Source organism: Parasteatoda tepidariorum, chromosome 7, assembly GCF_043381705.1.
Source record: "Parasteatoda tepidariorum isolate YZ-2023 chromosome 7, CAS_Ptep_4.0, whole genome shotgun sequence".
Lineage (NCBI taxonomy): Eukaryota > Metazoa > Arthropoda > Arachnida > Araneae > Theridiidae > Parasteatoda > Parasteatoda tepidariorum.
The window spans coordinates 9,075,812-9,092,351 of NC_092210.1; the positions used below are offsets into that span (position 1 = coordinate 9,075,812).

Consider the following 16,540-nt stretch of genomic DNA (forward strand, 5'->3'; position numbering starts at 1 on the left):
AAAGAAATTCGTATCACCCAATCATCTTTTCTTCAGGGACGAGTGCAGCTAACATTTGAACTTTTTTAATTCACGTGAGGTTTTGTCTACGGAGCATCGTAAAACATCTTAAAGGGTCGAAAAAACAAAAGTATTTAGATTTTCTTTTCCACGAAGAAATGGACAAAATCATAATTCTGAGAAATGTTCCTTACTATCCAAGTAGCTGAGCCGCGATGACTAAGGGATAGAGCGTTCGCCTTCCAATGAGTTGAACCGGATTCGAATCCCAGCGATGGCTGGTCGATACGAATTCCGCATCCGGCTGGCACCGACCACAGTGCTGGCGTGATAGACGGATCATGGGTTAGAGTCCCATCCGTCAGGCTAATAGTGGGAGGTTCTCGTGGTCTTCCTTTCCATGTAACGCAAATGCTGGCTAGTTCCATCAAAAAGTCCACCACGAAGGCAAAATTCTTCCAATACTTGATCCGGGAGTTCCCGTATCTTCTGGATTTTGTTCAAAATCACATGACTACGGAGTTGAACATTAGCTGTCGTAAACTCAAAATTGGGTCGGCTGTTCAACGACGGTTATTATTATAATATCCAAGGGTCAGACTATATATAACTAAATTTTTCAAAACGATGTGGCAGCTGATAGAAATTTACTTTTGTATAGCCGAACAAGAATAAATACAATAAAATAAATTTTTAAAAAAATGATTATCCATGCGAAAAGCTACAGGAGTATGCGAAATCTTCGTAAGAAAATTTTTAATAGGTAGATATTTAAAAGAATTACGCGTTTGAAATTAAAATCATGATATCCATGGGGGGAAAAATCGCGGTATAATATATACTTCAAAATACAAAATATGAATAATGTGTATTTAACATGCATTGTAATTACATTGAAAATATTCTTTAACATGGACGACATTTTATGCATTCAACTTGAACTGTTAACTATAATATTTAAGACATATTAAATTTAATGATTTTAAAAATTTTCATTTTGAAGGCTTTAATATTTTTGTTATGTTTTAAGAAAAGTAAATTGAATAAAATAAATTGAACACTCTTTGTAGAGAAAAGCCCTTAAAGAAGAAATTTTAAACCTTCTCTTTCTGATCAAGGTATATCAGTAATCCGATTCGTTGAACATTCCTTACCTTAATTGAAATACTTTAATCCAAGCGAATTACCTTATTTAAATGCGTTCGCAAATGAAACCGAATAACATTTCACCCCTGCGGTACGAAAGGAGGTAAGCCAATTACGATTCATCTGCAGGAATCACTCGTGTTTGTACTTTTCGAACAAGTCAGTTGATTCTGGTGCACCAATTAGCTTCATTTATAGTGCATTGTCCGCAGGCCACCATAAGACGGAAGCCGTCCGAAATTTGATTGAAGGGACGGATAGTGGACATAAAATGCCCCTAGGCGTTGCCGGCTATTGTCCTTGCCCAACCAAGCAAGGCCGATTACTGTCTTTTATTTTTACTAGTTTTAGATCTGTCCTCAATTGAGGAGCATTGGTGTTAGATTGTTACAATTTAGTTGTAAAAGTTCGTCTGCCCTTTGACGTCCATACTGGATCGAAGAATGGATTCCTCTTTTTATTCTATATTCGATACTAAACGAAGCGTGCAATATCATGCGATGAGATTGAATTGGGCGTGAAAAGGAAATCGTTGGCAGCTCTGTTAAATATTTGACAAGAACGGATTGAAGGACTTGGAAATATGATAAGCCACTGGTGCTAAAGATCTCCTTTTTTTTCTTCTGAAAAACTTAAAGATTTTATCAAGTTTTTTCGATGATCTGTCACAAAACGAATAAAATTCGTGCCCCAATTTTAGTGCTTTACAATGAAGCAAAGTGATGATTTTAAACTATGCATATCAATCATCGTTCCGTGAAGAATTATTTGGACTTCAAAGCGGACAAATAACTTAAAAATTTAAAAAAAAAAAAAAAAAAAAAGGAACCTTTTTAAAAATCGCCAATTTGGCGACATTTTCCCTCAAGGAAGAAAATTATTAAAATCACTGCCTTTTATGCTCAGTTTTCAAGCGTAAGGCATATAAACTGAGCATATTTTTTTTTTTTTTTTCATTTTCCTTGGCGACAGGGCTTCGAAAGACCATGTCAATTAAATATTTAATAATTCCTTATGTAAAAGAAAAAGAAAAAGAAAAAATTATAGCGATTAGCTTAGAAAAGCTTTTCAATAAACTATGCGCGATAAAAGAAAGGGTACCAGATACAGACAAGTTTAACAGCGTTTCGAAAATCTCAACTTTTCAAAGGAACTTGTCAAGTAGTTTCTGAGAATTTACAATTAAAATAACATAAAATATAATACCGTAATTGTAATTCATCCTATAGTTCATATCTTGGCCAAAGAATACAAGGTTCACATGTATCCATATTCATAACTTGCCATTATATATTCAGAGATCACAATCCAATATTTTCTTCTTGTTTTTTAAGTATTTGGATTCAGGTTAAAAATCTCTACGGAAAATTATTCTAGAAAATTTGAGAATTATTTATTTGTATTAATAAATTTCATTGAAGTGTAAAAATCTCGCCAAATTGGGAGTTGCGCGACTATATGAATAAAGTGTCTATATGAATAAAAGCCATAATTTTGTGAAAATGAAAAGCGATCTAATTTTTTAAAAGTTACTACAACGCTGCATTATTTTGGCTCTTAAAAATTTGAAAAAACTAAGATTTGGATACTGCAAGCAACGTCAAGCGTGATCATATCGTGGCATTTGTTTATGCCATAATTCTGCAGCCAATCAGGTTCGACACACACGCGTGATGTCACTTGTAGGCATCCTAATAAATCTGATCCAAAAATTGGTTTAGCGTGATAATAAACAAAGTCTAACAATTGATAACGTTAACGCACAGCCACATGATTAAGTCCAACCAAATGATTTCAGCGGTATACTTCTTCTCGAGTAGCAAGTACCCAAATATTCTTTGATTTTCATAATTTTCAGCTTGTTTTAGAAATCTTGCCAAATTGGAACTTTTTAAAGAAGTTGAAAAATATTTGTTCGTTCTTCAAATTCAATATTGTTTACGGAGATATACTTAAAAATTATTGCTTCGCCTCAAGCGTAAGGCATGTTGACGACTATGATTCTATTGACTATGATTTCTTTCTGCGAAAATGAAAGAACTGCTTAACACTTCCTACCGGTATAATATTTCATTTAAACAAGCATATGCTGTTGACAAGATACTTGAATTTCGCAACATCAGGTGTTGAGATAAATATCGCATAATTATACTCCAGCGTAATAATTACGACGAAAACTAATAATTACGTAGCAAAATATCAATTAAGTCGCTCGAATGCGTACGGGAGTTCACTTTTTTGTTCTTTCCATAGAACGAAGGGACAGTTCATTTCACCCCTGTCGCTTTCTGGCCACCCATCTCCAAATAAGAGGGTGTTGTCGCTCAAAAGGAAGAGTTTTAAGAGGGTGACCTTTTCCCCATCTTCATCTCCACCCATATCCAAACCATCGATCGATTATTATTCGATTGGGTCAGGCCCCAGCATCTAATTGCAGAATCGCGTGGAAATACTTTTTTTTTATTTTGAATAAAGAAGCTGGCAACGCTGTAACGTAAGACGTTTCGGAAATAATTGGGGCTATAAATATAATCGAGGCTTTTCAAAGTAGTTAAACACTTTAATTTTTAAAGTTTTTGGCCCTTATGTTGAAATATTTGTTTTTCATAATTTTATTTAATATTTATTTGATGCTGAAGTATTAGAAATGTATAGGAAAACATAATATAACGTTAAAAAGCGGTATATGGGTGATTCCTTTTAAATATGACAATTCGGACCGAAAAATTTCTTCAAATTTAAAGTCTTCAAAATAATCTAAAAAAATTTTTGTATACTTCTTTAGTTACATTTATTAATATCTTACAGACAGCAGTGTAGTTTATTGACATTTACTCGAGAGAAACAGTAAAATAGAAATTCACTAAATCTTGAATGCCAGGAAAATGACATATTAGCTTAGAAGTTTAAAAAACAGTCATTTTAAGTTAATAGTAAATAACTCAACTTAAGTCTTTATGTTAGATGGACCATAAATTGTTTAAATTAATTCTTTCTATCCACTGTAGAAAGAATAAAAAAAAAAACTTTTTTGTTGCTGATATGTACAGAATAAAATTGTGTATAATAATCAATCATTAAATAAGTAAATAATTTTGATTACATCCAATCATATTAAAATCATACATAAACTTGGTATTAGGTTAATGTTTACTTTCCCTCTTTACAGTATTAGCAGTTAAAAAGAATTTCTGGTAACACTTCAATGTCCTGGCATTCATAAGCCAGGAAAATGACAGCCAGGATAATGACAAATTCGCCATTTTATAGCATATAACTTTACTTTAATTTAATATTTTGTCCTAAGACGTTTACATTCTGCTGAAAACAACAGGATTTCTTAAAAGAACTCATATAAGTCTATGTAGTTTATGTTATTATAGTTATTAATGATTTCAAGAAGCCAGGAAAATGACAACACAAAAACCTACTCATCATGAAAAAAATTTTGAAATAGATTTTGAACCTGAAAATTGATTCTTTATTCATGCGACAAGACATGTTCAGATAGGAGGGTATTTAATCAATCTATTTGCATAAGATATTGATTGGCGCTATCTATTTTGGTTATAAACTACTAAATAAAAGTAGCCAGGAAAATGACAGATTTTCTTGGGACAAACAAATTATTGACAGAAAAAATTATTTTAAACGAAGTTTTCGTAAATAATACCTTCTGCTTATATTCTAGAAATGCTTACACCGGTTGAGATAAAAAAAAAATTAGATATTGAAAAATTTATGGGAAGTTATGAAGCTAGTTATTATTGGAAACATAGTTTGGGACATGCCAGGAAAATGACATTTTGAAGTTCAATTAAATTTTTTAACAATACAAAACAGTCAATGCTAGAGCAAAGTCATTTTAAAATGCTAACAGCAATGCAATTTATTATTTTTTTTTAAAAAAAGTTCTTTTAGTATTATAGTATTAGATCCTGTAACAAGGGACAGTGAATTGTCATATTTCGTGAGAATCACCCATATACTTAATGATATTGAAAAATGTTTACTAAAATTTCAAATACTAGGGAACTCCGCTTTCTGTACGCTGACATTTCCAAACCCCCGAAGATTGCTTTGCAATCTTTGGTTTGCAAAGCAAACCATATAAGACTAAGATCATATAAGACATACTACAATATACTCTCGATATCTTGAACTTCTACATCTCGAAAACCTTGTTATGCCAAAAAAAAATATTTTTCCCCTTGGCATTATATATTTACTTAATTTGAATTCCTATGTCGAAGAGTTTCTTCTCAAAACCTTCATATGTCGAATAATCTTCGATATAGAAAATTAATTGTTTCCGGAGAAAACAAAATGTAAGTTTATTGTAAAACAATTCTTTTCTCTTTATTTCATAATTGTTTTTGTCTTAGTTTTAAAAATTATCATTGCTGTCAACTATCATAATATACATAATTATTAGTAGTTATTCTTATGTTTCATGACTCTACTTTTTAGAGTAAAATTTTAGAACAAATTTTTCTACTTTTTAGAACACATTTATCTCTGATTGGATGAACCAATTGTTATTATTCTGTTTACCAATTATTATTTCTTATTGGAGGAACCAATTGTTATTGTTCTGTTTACCAATCATTATTTCTTATTGGAGGAACCAATTGTTATTGTTCTGTTTACTAATTATTATTTCTTACTGGAGGAACTAATTGTTGTAAGATCACACAATTCATTTATAAATTTCATCACTACAATTCTTCAAATTCGCATTCCATGTCCGTGTCTTTAATTCGAAGGTAGGCTTAAACAGATAACAACATTTAACAGCTATAAAGGGCGAAATTATGGGAGCTAACGAAAACTTATGTAAAAGTGCGAAATCTCCCTATTAACTCTTCATAATAGATAACATGTCTTTCCATTTTTACGCTATTTCGTTGTTTTATTATGATATAAAATTTATTTTATTTATGTTTCAAATTTGTTTTCGGCTCCATTTTACTTGGTAGGAAACACGATTGGCACCAAAAAAAATGCCAAAATTCCCCAGACAGTTCCTCTAAATATATTTTACCTCTAATTATATTTTCCTCTAAATATATTTTAAGAGTTATTAAACTTTTTTAAAAAATTGACAATTTGGCAACATTTTTCTACCTACAAGAAAATAATCAAAATCAATGCCTTATCCTCAGTTTTTGCTAATTTTTATATGCAGAGATAATGCTGCATTGGTACAGGTTTTTAAATATTAAAAAATTAGACAATTCAACAAAGTATTTTTTCTCTATATTGATGTTTTGCGCCATTTTAAGAATAAGGATAGATAGCGCTAGTTTTAGATAAGGTAAACTTGTCCTAACAGTCTTGAGTAACTGTTGCAAAATCACAGCAGTTATGAAAATAGCATATTAATCGCAAAAAGGCATCATTTCATAGGACGACGAAGACTTCGAAAAACAACCTTAAGTCACTTAACTCAGTATTATCATATGCAATATACCGCTGCATACAAGTTGCCCTAAAGTAGAATGACAGTTTCCCAAAATTTATTAATGGAAAACTATTAAGGTTAAAAGGAAAAGAAAAAAAAAACAATTCTTACAAAAAAATCGTGTGATCGGGCATACAGTTTCCTCTTAGAACAGGTCGTTTTTAGTTCAAGCACTTTTCAATAGATGGCGCTGCAAATAGTGAACCAGTAAATCAAAGTAACACAATTGAAAATCTCATCACAATTTTTCGAAATCTTTCAAACGATATTTTCGAAATGCTTTCTAATTTGATAATACACTGTCCGCGTATCTCAACGAGCTATGCTACCAAACGCAATTACTTGTCATAATAGAGGGACAAAAATTTCAGATATCAAGTTCAGAAAGGAAATAAATAGTCTTGCAGCACTAGCTGTCGGAAAATATTTGAACTAGAACCAAGAACTCGGGGAGGAAAAAAATCATGCCATATCAGATAAAGTTGCTGCAAGATATTTTTTAATTTTTAATTTAGTTCTTTTTCTGTTATAAATTATTTAAAAGCGTTAGCTTTATTTAAAATACCCTGATCAATATGCTTATACAGTGATGAGTAAATATGAATACATACCCAAGTCAAAGTTTTTGATGGTTTTCCATTGATGGACTAACATAATCTTGATAGTAACCATCAATAATTCTATTATGAACCATTATATTTTTTGATGATAACCAACATAAGTAACCATCACCCCGATATAGGAATTCGGACTGATTTATGATGGTTCAACGTAGGAATAGCAACTTGTTTTGATGGTTTGTTCACGTTGAACCATTATAAATTTCCATCATAGTTTCTTAGAAATCAAATGTTGGAACGGTATGAACAACCATCATCACCCCAATGTAGGAATTCGGACTGATTTATGATTGGCCAACATAAAAAAAAAGAATTGTTTTGCTGGTACATTCCTGAGAACCATCATAAAAATGTATAGTTGGAACCATCATGAACCATCACAGATCATCATGGATTGTTGGTCCATGAGAATCAAACTTCTCCTGACGGTTAACCATCAGAGTATTAAAGTATCATTTTCCATCATGGCATGATGGAAGTCAGTTGGCATATCAAAAACCATTAACGCTTAATGGATAAATTTTTATGATGGTGACCATCAAATGATGTTGGACCATCATGAATCGCACTGAAAACAACATAAACCATCAAAATGTTGTGATGGGACCATCAAGAATTTTGACTTGGGTAAATATAAGACTTTAAAAATAATTAAAAGAGTGGATTAGGGGAGTTGGAAGCGATTATTTTGCTTTAAAAAAAGCACGAAAATTGACCTTTGTTACATTAAGGGCACTGAAAAAAAGAAAGAAAAAAAAACTTCATTCTGACTTGATAATACACCTGTACGCATATCAGAACGAACGATACGAAAGCCACTTTGGTTGTTCCCCATATGAGGTACCCAGACATATTTTTCAACTGTAAAAGGTGTCGAATGAGTAGGTCTGGTAATGCCCCCCCCCCACTTTCTACTGAGGTTCGAATATTTTTTTCCCTAATAAAAACTGCGGTAAACACATCGTACGAAAGGTCAGAGGGTCGGTGAACTTGAATTCATAGTTCTATCTCTCAATAACGCTCTTGCAAGCACCCTAGTCTACCCCCACCATTGTGCCCCCTCCCTCTTTCATTTTATTATTTGCTTATTTTTTTAAGTCTGTTGGAACGCTTGGGATTTCGAGAAAAAGAAAGTGTGTTTATTAGAGCTTGTAAGCCCGTAAGTACTAAATACAATGATCGTCTGCAACCACTTACAGAAGTTTCGAATTCTATTTGCAATAAATGGAATCTTTTTATGTTTCGAAACGCTTCGTTTTCCTTATCTTTTATTTTTTTACTCTTCTTCCTTTGCTTGTATTTTATTACCTTTGTTCTAGAAAATGGAAAGTATCGATATAGTTTCATCATTTGAAAGAAATAATTTATGGCTAATTTTCTTTAAAAAAAAAGACTAATTAAGAAGTAAAGATAATTTATTAACAAACGATTGAGAAACAGTTCTTTTTCAATCTTTCAAAACATTATTGAACTTCTCATAAAAGGAAAAAACGGAATTAGTTATAGATTATAATTTCTTCATTCTTCGCTTACTTTTTTTTTATAATTTTAAAGTCTACGCATAAAAAATAGTTGATTTTTTATCAACAGAATTTTTCGTCCCTTTTAATTCTTTTCTAGCTTCAGCAAATTGAGTGAAATCAAACGACTGATGATTTTTTTTTAATTAGTGAAATAAAATTATATCAGAATCGAATAACACCCACTTTAGCAGGGCTGTTTGAAATGCAGTAAATAAATCGTACGAGTACTTGGCAGTACCTGAGAGCGAGTACTTTTTACCTTGATTTGATCCGGAATTTTTTACAGCATTCATCGATGTTAAGAGGACGCTTTAACAAGGAAGAAATTTTCCACGGAAAATTCTGTTTCACTACCATTTAATATTTTAAAATACAGAAAAAAAAAAGTTAGTATAAAAAAAAAGAAAAAAAAAGCTTTTTTATTTACACTAAGTGTGTCAAATTATTTTTCACTTTGTATCAAGGGAATTAACATTTTTGAAAATGATCGTTCTCACTTAATGTATCAAGAGAATTTAGCATTTTTCAAAACAGTAGTTTGCGCTTTGTCAAGAAAGAAAAATAACTTAACATTTAAGAAGCATCAAGAAAATTAACATTTCTCAGATGGACAGTTTTCACTTGGCATGATCAAGGGAATTAACATTTTTCAAAACCGGAGTTTACGCTCGAATAACAAAAGAATTATTGTCTAGTTTTTCCAGAAAATATACTACAAAAATATATTTATTTAGAAAAAGAGTGCCTAACCTCTCACGATCTGCGCTTTCTTAGAAAATATGGTGCTTCATAAGTGATCTCCCAAGTTGTGCACGTGAAAAGGTTCCAATAAAGACAAAAGACGTCAACCTGCCAGCACAACCTGTATTGCAAATTGGTGTTGCAAAGTGCAACCTGTGGTGTAATTTGTTTGACCTTCTTACGGTTCTCTGAAGATCAACTCTGAAAAAAAAAGGAAGTAATCTTTAAAATTTAAATAAATAAATAATATATATAAATAAATGTAAGAATATGTTTATAATATGTATGTATGTGTCTTGGTGACCACCCTTATCTATATACATATTATACATATTATACATACTAAGTGTCTCATTTAGACTTATGAAACACGATAGATATGCATGTATATCAAGAACACAAGAAATCATCAATTGATGCACATTGTTGGAATCTTGGCCATAAATTCAATTTCAACAATTTACAAAATTATTTCCACCTTAGTCGCATCAGCTCATCTTGATGCCTTGAAATCTTTTTTTATTCATGCGAATGCTGATTCCCTTGTTGACGACACTAGTTCCACATCACTTCTTCGTTGAGCATGGAAATGCCTTTCACACTGATTTGCCCCTCTCGGCAACTGTGATTTTTTTTGTTCTGTTTTTTATCTTTTTTTTTTCCGCTCGGCTACGGTGATTTTTTTCCCCTTAAGTTTTGTGTCCCACAATACTTTTTGAATGTGTATGCATACCAGATACTTTACATCATTCTGATATATTTAGAACTGTTTACAAACAACATATTGAAAATTGACGATTAGAACTTTTCGGACAACCAATAATTTACGACTTGGGGTGTACAACTGTGGTAGTTAGAACATCCCACTACACTTTTGAGCCGTGGTGGTTCAGAGGATAGAGCGCCTGCCTCCCAATGAAATGGACTGGGTTCGAGTCCCAGCGATGGCTGGCCGATACGAATTCTGCACCCTGCTCGCATCAACCACAGTGCTGACGAAAAATATCCTTAGTTGTAGACGGATCATGGGTTAGAATCCCCTTGACATTAAGTTGACCGTGAGAGATTTTGTAGTTTTCCTCTTTATCTAGCACAAATGCGTGTTAGTTCCATCAAAAAGTCCTCCACGAAGGCACATTTCTTCTAATACTTGTTCCAGGAGTTCTCTTGTCTTCTGGATCATGTTCAAAATTACAAGGCTATGGAGTTGAACAGTGGTAGTCGTAAACTCAAAATTGGGTCTGCTGTTCAACGACGGTTTTTAATANAAAAAAAAAAAAAAAAAAAAAAAAAAAAAAAAAATAAGAACAATAATTTAAAAATATCACTCTTTCTCAAACAATTTCAACTTTGTAATCATATAAAGTTGCAGTTGTTCACCATGTCTCCCGAACGCGGAACCCCCAGTGTTTAGTAAACAAGCATGCTTGGTACTCATTTTATCAACCCACTAAAAAATTATGCAATTCTAATTTCATTATAAAAAAAATTTTGATATTCTATTAATGAAAAAGCAAATTTCGGATTTTTATATTTTCAATGTTTTGTTTAAAAATTTATCTTATTCTAATATTGTTAATAAAATAATTCTAATGTATTTAAGGGGAGGGGGGAAAGAAGAAAAGAAACAGTATAAAAAATATTTAATTTCAATATTGTGAAAAAATCACATATCAGTATGATTACTTATTATTATTATTTTTGATTTAATCAATTGGTTTTTTTCTTTTTAACATCTTTAAATATAAGAAAAATAAATTTTTTAAAGCAAATAATTAAACTCTTTTTTAGTCATTTTTTTAAATCGAAACCGTAACCAATAAGGTGATTGAGGCACTGATATTTACACATTTCCATAATAAATATTTATTTAAATCTCTAAATAAATTTCTCCTTAATACTGACTGGCCACTTAATTTATAATTGTTCTCTCAGTTGACGAAATTAAGTTATTTAGAAAACAAAAATTAAATGATTAATAAAAAGAAATTAATTAAAGTCAAATGTATATTAATTCAGGAATTAATAAACATTTAATATGCTTCCTTATGTCAATAAAATGTTATGTACTTCATGTTAGGGAATAAATAAAAGTCAAATGTAATTAACCATGTAGAGGAATTATTAAAAGTTAAATGTACATCATGTTAAGGAATTAATAAAAGTTCAATGTGCTTAATGTTAAGGAATTAATAAAAGTTTAATATATTTCACCATGCTAAGAAGTCATTAAATGTTCAATGTACTTCACCACCGTATAAAGAAATTAATAAAAGTTTTAAAGTATTTCACCATGTTAAGGAATTAATAAAAAAATTGAAGTTATATTAATTCCCTAACATGGTGAAATACATTAAACTTTTATTAATTCCTTAAAATTAAGCACATTGAAAATGTTCAATGTGCTTCATGTTAAGTAATTAATAAAAGTTTAATGTATTTCAATAGGTTAAGGAATTAATACGAGTTCAATGTGTTTCATGTTGAGGAATTAATAAAAGTTTAATGTATTTCACCATGTTAAGAAATCATTAAATGTTCAACATATTTCACCGTATTAAGAAATTAATAGAAGTTTAAAAGTACTTCCCTATTAATGAATTAATAACATGTTCTTCATCATGTTAGGGTAGCAATATGAAACGGTTAATTTAAACTTATATGTTCCAATATCGTATAAAAAGTAAAAAGCATCGAAAGGAAAATAAATAGCCTACTATTGACCAAATGGTTAAGTGTGAAGAATATCATATTTAAAAGCTCCTCCGAGAAAGGATGTATATATAAAAAAAAAGAACGCAAGACTCAAATTTAAAACGTGAAAAGCGAAAGAGCAAATAGCGATCAACTGAAGAAGAAATCAGTGATAAAAATAAAAGGCGAAAGGAGGCATCATCATAATATTTTAAGAGAAAGGGCAGGGCCCCGACCGACCCCACCGCCGATATTCGAAAGAATGAGAGAGAGAGAGACAAGTAGGGCGTACGCGGCGGCGGCGAAGAAGTCACCCGCTTCGGCGGCTTGCCATGGATAAAGAAAAACCTGTCAACACTGGCATGCGAAGGTTCAAGCAGGTTCGGTTTGTGGCGCATCTCCACTGCTCTAGGGGTCGTGACGGGAGAAAGGGGGAGGTCGCAGTCACGTGACACGATCGGGCAGGCCTCGCGCGTCCCGCCTCTTCGGATCTCTCTCTCAGTCACAGTCAAGTTCGCCTCTGGAGTTGAGGTGGTTGTGTTTCGTTGCTAGCAGAGAGAGAGTCGCATGTAGTAAACACACCAAAAAGGGCGCAACAATAAATAAACAAAAGTGTGTTGTGTGAGTCCAAACATGGCGGCGCTGGCCGTTACGCCCTGGCGAGACGGCGGCGCCGATCTAACCGGCGGGCCGCCCCAGGCTGTCACGCCGTCCAGTTCGGACAAAAACGGCGGTCAGCAGCAGCAAATAGAATGTGTAGTGTGTGGAGATAAGTCCAGCGGAAAACATTACGGACAGTTCACGTGCGAGGGCTGCAAAAGTTTCTTCAAGAGGAGTGTCCGGCGGAACCTGAACTACACGTGCCGGGGCAACCGGAATTGCCCCATCGACCAACATCACCGGAATCAGTGCCAGTATTGCCGGCTAAAGAAATGCCTCAAGATGGGAATGCGAAGGGAGGGTAGGTTGCCAGGTCAGCTATGTTTTATTCCAATGTGTCACCCCCCTGTGTTTGGTCCCTCAAATTGACCCCCCAATCGAGCGCACATCCAATGCCAAAGTACCCATGAACACCTGTGGGTGGTAAGTCGCATTCAAGGTCATCCCCCTTGTTAACAGGTCATGTTTATGGTGACCTTCAGTTCTGGGGTTTGACCTTAGCTAATTTTTACTACACCCACTTAAAAGTGATCTTTTACCATGATTGGATTACTTTAGGGAATCAACTGAATTTTAAATCGTTTACCATGTTTAGGAAACGAATAAAAAAGTTTTTGAAGCCAGTTAGAAATATATATCAAAGACTTAAAGTTCCTTACCCTTTTTTAAAAAAATTGATAACAAAGTTTGCGTGGGAAATTAAAAATATTTTCCATTTTTTAGGAAATTAGTAACAGGATTTAAAGTTTTCCCTGTTTAAGAAATTCATAACTAAGTTACTTGATAAATGTTTCTTCTTAATAATAAATAGGAAGTTAAATTTAAATGCCATTTAAAAAAATTTTGAAAATATATGAATAAGAAAGAGATTAGTCAGAGAACCATCTTAGGGAAGTAATAAAAGTAAATGTTCTTAAAGGTAAATGTTCTAAAAAAGTTAATGTTCTAAAAAGTTTTTATTATTTTGAATAGGGATGGTAATGAATGTTTATTGTTGTTTACCGTGTTGAAATGAATAACAGAACAATATGTTATTTCAAATTTAATGTTCGATATTGAAAAAGATTGAATGGCATGTTTAAAAAATTCGTTAAAATGTTATTTTAATTAATATGACGATTCAATGCTTAAAGAATATTATAAAAGACAAACTTTCTTATATTCTTCTTAACGAACTAAATTAAAACTTTTTTAAAAATGTTTTCTTTTACTTGGGAGAATTTGTTTTCTTCTGTTTAACTAGTATTAATGAAAGCATTGTTTGCTATATATATGTTTTTTAGAATTATATTGATTTTATTTATAATTTCTGTAATAAATAGGTGTAGGATATACTCAAAATTGGTATTTTAGTTTGTTTTGACCATTAACCAACTTAATAAATTATAAATTAAACAAGTGTTGGTTTTTAAATACGTTTTTTTTTTATTTGTTTATATCCGCTTTAGCTCGCTATAAGAAAGTCTTAGGCAGCTATGTTCGTACAATAATTGTTATCTAAAAAAATAAAAATTTTAGACAAATATGATTATAGTATTTAATTACTCTGTTTTGAAGAAATAATAGTTTTAAACAATAGTTTATTTTCGAAATAAACAATGACGTGGTCTCAGTTAATATACATAGTAAAGTATGAGATAAATTGTAATATTAAGATGTTTTGGTTCATGAGGTTTCCAATTTTTGAAATAGTGATTGATAAAAATATAATTTATATGTGCGCTCGCATAAAAAATTATTTATTTTTATACCTATTTCCTGTCCTAGCCTAAAAAATTTTAAGACAATTTGTTTGTTTAATATGTTTTGATTTATGTGATTTCCACTGTTTAGAATTCAATGCTGACTTAACATTAGTTTTGATTTGAAACCTATTGTATTTTGAATAACATTGCGCATGTCTAGATTTAAATATTTTATATCTCCTCCTATTTCCGTTTCAAATCTAAGCCTTAGCGCGAATAAACATAACGATAGCATTAATAATTTGCATTAATTTTGTTTTTATCACAATAATTATTTATTTTTTTGACATAATAATTAGGTTGCATAAGTAATGTTAAAATCAATACCTTGAGTTAACTTTGTTATCTATTTTCTTACATTTTTACTACTCTATTTAAAATGATTACTTTTAACTTAAATCCAAAATCTGAGAATCCCAAAATAAAATAGTTTTATATGTTCAAACTGTAGCCGAAAATAATTAAAAATGGAAGAAATATTAGATGAATAATTGTTTGATTGTTGTTAATTGTGTTTTCTTGTTAATTATCATTCATAACTACAATCCTTTGTTTGGTAAAAACGTTTAATTCTGAATTATTCAATTAGTGAAATATTTAAATGGTTTTTCTAGTTTGATTTTACCAAAATATTTAACTAAATTTATTATTAGTAAATTTATTATCAATAATTGATATTAATCTCGATGTCTGTTATCTTGTTATTAAGAAAGTAATGTTAATAAAAAAAATTAAATTCTTGATTTAAATTTTACGTGTTTCAGTTTTTTCCGATTAAATGCCTAAAAAAATATCTCCAAACAAGTTATTGTGAAAAATATTTAAATTTGTCAACTGTCGTTGATTCCGTTATTATTTTTAGTTTAATTTGTAAAGGTTATATTTTAATTTGTATTATTAATTTAATCAACTTAGCTTGAAAGTTTCAATTTGTGCTTTGTCTGCTTAGGAAACAAGTTTTTATAGTGTAGCTAGCTTAAAATTTTTTAATAGTGAGTAGATACTGATAATCTAGTTACCGAGTAGTTGTTTAACAAATATGATTAATGATTAAATTATGGATATATTTCAAAATAAAATTAAAACAGTTAAAATCAAATGGCTGTGCTATAGTTTTCAACTTTGTATTCTCAAAAACAAATGTAATTCGATTTAAAAATAGACTTTTGAGTTAAAATATTTAATTTAATTTTGGTATTAATTGAATTACAAATTTTATATGTGTAAATATCCAGTGCTTCTAATTATTCTAAATATTTACATTATCAGAACTATTGAAGTTGACGCTTGTTACGAATATCATCATTTCAAAGTTTTAGTTTTTTTTCCTTCCCTTTTTATTTAATTCTTTTTTACTTAAATCTTTTGTGTTTTGAACTTTCCCTTTAGCATTTTTTTGTTGTTGTTCATTTTGCATGTCATTAAAAAAGTAGTTATTCTTACTTAGATGCTTTGCTACTAGTCCTCGTTACTTAGTTTTTATTAAATTTCCGCAAAATATACCTGCATTGCAGCGTAGGTGTATGTCCGAAATAATTGTTAACCATGCCATATTTTTAGTATATTATACTAAAATTAATTTTTGAAACCAATTTCATTCATAGTAGAGATAAATATATGTTTTAATAAAGTTTCCTTTTATAAAATACCCACAATTTTGAAGTAGGTAGTCATAAGAAAATTTATTCCCAAAAATAATTTCTAGCATTAATATGACCTCGATTCTATAAAAATAATAAATAAATAATTCAATAAAAATAATTGAAAAAAAATATTTAGCAATAAAACTCAGCCACCATCCTATTAGAAATAAATTCCTAAAAAGTTATTTTGCTCAAAAGTTAGAAAGCTTTTTATATTTTGCGTTAAAAAAAAATCCTTCTGTACTGGATTAGTGAGAACATGAGCAACTTTCTTTTTTCGGCCTTTCAAGTTTGTGGGGGGCTC

At 31.0% G+C, this 16,540-nt stretch overlaps 1 protein-coding gene across 2 annotated transcripts in view; it reads left to right on the top strand.

Moving 5' to 3' along the window:
* The first annotated feature begins 12,461 nt into the window (after window positions 1-12,461).
* LOC107457543 (nuclear receptor subfamily 2 group F member 1-A) overlaps window positions 12,462-16,540 on the top strand; it is a 97,975-nt gene continuing 93,896 nt past the window's right edge. Inside the window, exon 1 of one of the 2 annotated variants that reach the window (XM_016075715.4) lies at window positions 12,462-13,161. In XM_016075715.4, the coding sequence (XP_015931201.2) occupies window positions 12,822-13,161 (340 nt within the window). In that variant the 5' untranslated portion in view covers window positions 12,462-12,821. The remainder of the gene's footprint in view (window positions 13,162-16,540) is intronic. The other variant, XM_043043505.2, reaches the window with a different exon arrangement.